Source organism: Rhagoletis zephyria, unplaced genomic scaffold (assembly GCF_001687245.7).
Source record: "Rhagoletis zephyria isolate East Lansing unplaced genomic scaffold, Rhagoletis_zephyria_1.1 Rzeph_scaffold_03237, whole genome shotgun sequence".
NCBI lineage: Eukaryota > Metazoa > Arthropoda > Insecta > Diptera > Tephritidae > Rhagoletis > Rhagoletis zephyria.
Window position 1 is genome coordinate 29,265 of NW_016160320.1, and position 5,907 is coordinate 35,171.

General features: G+C 44.5%; 2 protein-coding genes across 2 annotated transcripts in view; both read left to right on the top strand.

The window, feature by feature from the left end:
- The first annotated feature begins 1,549 nt into the window (after positions 1-1,549).
- On the top strand, positions 1,550-3,119 carry LOC108368658 (uncharacterized). The gene is made up of 2 exons (XM_017623548.1): positions 1,550-2,763; positions 2,903-3,119. The coding sequence occupies exons 1-2, from the start codon at positions 2,255-2,257 to the stop codon at positions 2,931-2,933; spliced, it is 540 nt and encodes a 179-aa protein (XP_017479037.1). The 5' UTR covers positions 1,550-2,254; the 3' UTR covers positions 2,934-3,119.
- Positions 3,120-3,883: 764 nt separating this feature from the next.
- LOC108368657 (uncharacterized) overlaps positions 3,884-5,907 on the top strand; it is an 8,720-nt gene continuing 6,696 nt past the window's right edge. The window contains exon 1 of the mRNA XM_017623546.1: positions 3,884-4,050. The gene's annotated coding sequence lies outside the window, so the exon portion shown is untranslated. The remainder of the gene's footprint in view (positions 4,051-5,907) is intronic.

Sequence of the window (5,907 nt, forward strand, 5' to 3'; positions counted from 1 at the left end):
GACTGTCAGAAAATGAACGAAAAGGCTGTCAAATGCATAAGCAACGTAGTGTAGACTTTTAGGTGGCTATATTTTACTTACATGAGTTCAGTGTTGCCACATTTAATTAGATATAACAATAGCCACTATCAAGCAGTTTGTTGTAGATCACATAATTATAGTAACCTAGAAACGCCGAAGAACTGTTCGCCTTGCGAAAATTTCAGGATAATCTGGTGTTTCTGTAAAAGGAAACGCTTACGGCCCACTTCCTAAAATGGAACCAGAACTTCTTTTGACCTGTGTTACATGTAGGACTGAATCGAAAAAGTTACCAAGTTGAAAAATAAGTTACCAAATTACCAAATATGATAAACAAAGAAAAAAATTACCAATTTCGGAAAAAACAGCAATGCGGCAACACTGCATGTGTTACATATGTACATACATACGTACGAGGAAAAACAGCTGATTCCGTACGGAAGGTGCGATCAGTATCGCTCTTTCCTTAAGCAAATGACGTTTGGCGAATCTTGACGAAACTTGATGTTAAGCATATTATAGTTTCAGAATAGGATTTATGTGTATTCGCACATTTGAATACGCTTGCTTATTCATATTATAGTTAGCCCTTTAGTTAACTGCAGTCAACCATTGGTCAAACTGATACTGTGAAATGAAAAATGGTGGTTTTAAGCTGAAATTAGTCAAGAACGTACGTAAACCCGAGTCAGCTGACACGATCTGTCTTACCAAAGCGCCTGTAAAAGTAGAAACCTTAATAATACGCTTTTATACAACTCAAACGTCTTTACTTTATTCGTTCTAAATCCTTCGTCGGTAAGCAGAACCAGTTCTTACACTTCAACATCTTTTACACTTGTACGCTGTCGGTGAAAACGAATAAAGTTGGTACCGGAGGCCATTTAGTATGTCTGAAACTAACCGATATTTTTTACGAAATCGAGCCGGTGTTACGAGCGAGAATCAAAGGAGTGAATCAGAATCATCGTTTGAAAGCATGGAGGGTCAGCCAGGTGCAGCCGCAGAAGACAGCGCGAATGCTATAATTGCTACATTGAATGCGTTAAGGGCTTCCGTAGAAGAGCTTAGACAAAGCACTGCGGAGAGCCAAAGAGACATAATAAGGCTTCGCGAAGGCATGCAACCACAGAATATTCCGGAGCAGAGCGTGCAGCCAGCACAGCGTGACAATACTCAAGCCGTCATAGCACCAACCGACTCGCAAGTAAAACTTTATGATTTGCCTGTGTTCAGTGGTAATGTCGAGGACTGGCCGCTATTTTTCGCAAATTTCAACGACACCACGGAAACCTTTGGGTATAGCCACCGCCAAAACCTTATGAGGTTGCATAAGTGCTTAGTTGGTCCCGCCAAAGAAGCTGTCGCCGCCATGCTAATTTACCCGAGCAACGTGCCGAACGTCATAAGCGAGTTGGAGTTCAGGTTCGGGCGACCAGACATTTTGGTTAAATTCCAAATCAGTAAACTGCAGNCGGGCGACCAGACATTTTGGCTAAATTCCAAATCAGTAAACTGCAGAATTTCCCGCCAATAGCGGATAATAAACCGGAGCAAATTGTACCGTTTCCCTCGAGAGTGAGAAATGTTGTTGCATTTCTTAAGTCTGCAAATTGCCAGCAGCACTTAGCTAACGTAACATTGTTAGAACAAATGGTGGGTAAGTTACCGCATAACCGACAGTTCGACTGGGCGAAGCATGCTGCGAATATACAACCGTATCCATCAGTTAAACATTTTTCTGAGTGGCCTAGCGAGTTGGCTAAAATAATTTGTCTTATGCCGACGATCAGCACGCAGAGTGGCAGGCAGTCAGCATCATCGGGCAATCCTCGTCGACTGATGCATATTGAGCGGCCAAAGGACTCACTTACTTGCTATCAGTGTAGTGGTAAGCACATGCTACCACAGTGTGATGCGTTTAAGGCAAGAAGTATTCAAGAGCGGTGGGACCTGGTTAAGGCGCAACAGCTTTGCTTTTCGTGCCTACGCAAGGGGCACACAAAAGTGTTGTGCAAGAAGGAGGTGTAACATAAGTGGCTGCCAGCGCTATCACAACCAGCTACTCCACAACGAAGATGCAACAATGCAGATGCTACGCCGAACTACACGAGAGGATGTCATTGTGCAGACACTACTAAATTTTCAAGAAACATAAAGCGCACATGGTCAACTGTTTAAAATATTGCCAGTCAACATATATGGACCGAAAGGTAAGCGTGAGATATTAGCGATGTTCGACGAGGGTTCGTCAATTTCAATAATGGAAGAGGAAGTGGCCAAGCTAATCGGAGCCCAGGGTTGCCTGCATCCACTTACGCTGCAGTGGTATGACAACAACGTTGTTACCGAACAAACGCATAAAATAAGAATTGAAGTTGAGAATTGCGCGGCGAAGAGGAAGTTTCTACTGAAGGAGGTATATACGGTTAAGAACCTGAACCTGCCAGAGCAGTCTATGGCCAAGGAAAATTTTCAGCATTTGAGAGATTTGCCGATAAAAAACTACTGTCGTGCGAAGCCAGTTTTGCTCATCGGGCTAAAGCATGTATACCTTGGTGTGACCTCAGCAACAGTGCAAGCCGACATCGACAGCCCGCTAGCTGTAAAAACACTACTAGGCTGGGTCGCGTACGGCCCAACCAAGCTACCTACAACATTGAATCCCCGTGTTTTGTTGGTGAAAGAATATCAGCAACTAAACGACTTAGTACAAGAGTACTTCGCAGCAGACAGCTTTAGAGTCAACCCGCCAGCAGTTTCATTGGAGTCAGATGAAGACCAGCGAGCACGTGAGATATTGCGCCGAACAACTAAACGAGTAGGCAAGCAATATGAAACCGGTCTACTATGGAGGACATATTCACCGAAGTTGCGAAACAGTAAAGCAATGGCCGAAAAACGCTTACTGACAGTGGAGCGCCAAATGAAGAACGATGCCGAGTTTGGTACACGATACAAACAAGAGATGGCTAAGTACGTGATCAAAGGGTATGCAAGAAAGTTAAGCCGTGAAGAAGCCAGAGAGCCACACCAAAATGCTTGGTACTTACCTCACTTTGCCGTATTCAACCAGCATAAGCCCGAAAAGACGCGAATCGTCTTTGATGCCNGAAAATGCTTGGTACTTACCTCAATTTGCCGTATTCAACCAGCATAAGCCCGAAAAGACGCGAATCGTCTTTGATGCCGCAGCCGCAGTAAACAACGTATCGCTCAACTCGCAACTATTGAAGGGTCCGGAGCAAGCACAACCGTTGATACGGATTTTGCTACAGTTTCGCCAGGGACGTGTCGGAGTGTCCGCAGACATACGCGAAATGTTTTCGCCAATCAAGATACGCGCACCTGATCAGCACGCTCAGCGGTACTTGTGGCGTGATGGTGATGCGAGCAAGCCTGTGGCAGAGTATGTGATGACGTCGTTAATTTTCGGTGCTGTTTGCTCACCCTGCATCGCCGAATATATAAAAAACAAAACCGCCGAGGAGTATCGAGCACAGTTTCCAGATGCCGCAACGACTATAATTAACAAGCATTATGTCGATGATTTAGTTGCAAGCTTCGACACGCCTGAACAAGCCAACAAGATCGTTTGAATCATTCGTCGTTATCCGTGAGAGAAGTGGTTAGCCTGGAACACAACGGGTCAGTGGACAAAGTGCTTGGCCTCTACTGGAATACAAGCGATGACGTTTTCGAATTCCACACGAAGCTCCACCGTTTGCCGAAAGATGTCCTGCACGGAATACGAGCTCCGACAAAACGAGAGTTGTTACGAATCGTGATGTCGGTGTTCGATCCATTTGGTATGTTAGCAGCATTTTTAATTACTTCTAAAGTTCTCATTCAAGAAGCGTGGAAGTGCGAGATTGGCTGGGACGAAGTTCTGCATCAAGAACTAAACAAGAGATGGTGGCCCTGGTGGCAAGAGTTTCCTAAAGTGAAGCAGTTGCAAATACCCCGCTGTTATTCGCCGCAAATCTTACATGGTGGCAAGGTAGAAATCCACACTTTCGTCGACGCTAGTTGTGGCAAAATCGTCTTGAAGGAGGGTGGCTACACAAAAATGCAACACTGTTTTGTGTATCAAGTGTCATCACTAGTTTTTTCTTTTAAAATCGAAAATTCATTAACGTACGATTGAAGTGAATCTTTACATACAAATAAAAACTAAGTTTTTTAAAGCGTTTCGCTTGCTTAATACATAGTACAAAATAGAAGTTTCCCATTCTTTAAAAAACTTATCTGCTGCAAGTCTTGAAAGCAGCTTGCAGCTTTTCGTGGGAAAAGACGATCGCTGAATCGTGCAACATGAGCGGGGCTTCCGATGAGAAGGTAGACTGCCCCATATGCAAAAAGCCCGAGGAGGGTGATATGGTGCAATGCGATAGCTGCGACAATTGGTTCCACTTTGTATGCGCCAATGTTTCTCCTGGTATCGAATCCATCGACTGGGTGTGCAGTGAGTGTGCAACAAACAAAACAGTGGTCAATGCGCAAGAGGAAGGTGAAGCTATTGGTGCTACGAACGCAAGTATGAAGGCAGCAGGAAATGCAGGTAAATACGATGGTTCAAATCACAAGGACACGGAATCTGTTTTGCAAAGCGAGGTAAGGGAGTTGCAAAAGCAAGTACTCCAGCTACGTAAAGAAAATGATATTTTGCAAAGTCGCCAAAATAATTCGGGTGTACAAGCAACCAAGGTCACCACGTTGCCAACCACGAGCGTAGATGATAGATTCAATGCGCTAACCACGGGCACACAGGGTGACACAAACGCGCAGTACACAGGGTTAAGAGCGCAAAGCAATTTCTTTTTGCCAAGCACGAGCACACAGGTGCTGACTACGGGCATGAAGAACATTTCATGGCGAGGCAATCCAATGGAGCGAATTGCGGGCACAGGACCCCTTCCAAGACAGTTGAACACAAATGATCAGTACACATATACTGCAAGGGGCATGCAGGGGCAACTAAACGCAGGTGCCTACATCGGCGCGAATCATAGTTTGAATAATGACTTCTTAAGGCAAGATCACGACGGTGGCGGTTATGGCGGCTCCATGGGTGGCGGTTATGGCGGCTCCATGTGCGGCGGTTATGGTACTGGAGAACGTCAGTCAAATTATAACTTGACAACTGTGCAAATTCAAGCAATACAAGATCTGCCAAAAGAGTTGCCACACTTCAGTGGCAAACCCGAAGAGTGGCCGATGTTTATTAGTGATTTTTTTGAGGTTAGGATTTTCATGCATTAGTATTTGACAGATCACGTGGGATTTCAGACATGGTGTCAAAGAGAAAGATGCTCAGTATGCTTTGAAATTTCATCATGAATAGACTTACTAACGAGCAACGCTTGCAAATCATTGAATTTTATTACCAAAATCAGTGTTCGGTTCGAAATGTTTTTATCGACAAATTTTGTTCAGCGATGAGGCTCATTTCTGGTTGAATGGCTTCGTAAATAAGCAAAATTGCCGCATTTGGAGTGAAGAGCAACCAGAAGCCGTTCAAGAACTGCCCATGCATCCCGAAAAATGCACTGTTTGGTGTGGTTTGTACGCTGGTGGAATCATTGGACCGTATTTTTTCAAAGATGCTGTTGGACGCAACGTTACGGTGAATGGCGATCGCTATCGTTCGATGCTAACAAACTTTTTGTTGCCAAAAATGGAAGAACTGAACTTGGTTGACATGTGGTTTCAACAAGATGGCGCTACATGCCACACAGCTCGCGATTCTATGGCCATTTTGAGGGAAAACTTCGGAGAACAATTCATCTCAAGAAATGGACCGGTAAGTTGGCCACCAAGATCATGCGATTTGACGCCTTTAGACTATTTTTTGTGGGGCTACGTCAAGTCTAAAGTCTACAGAAA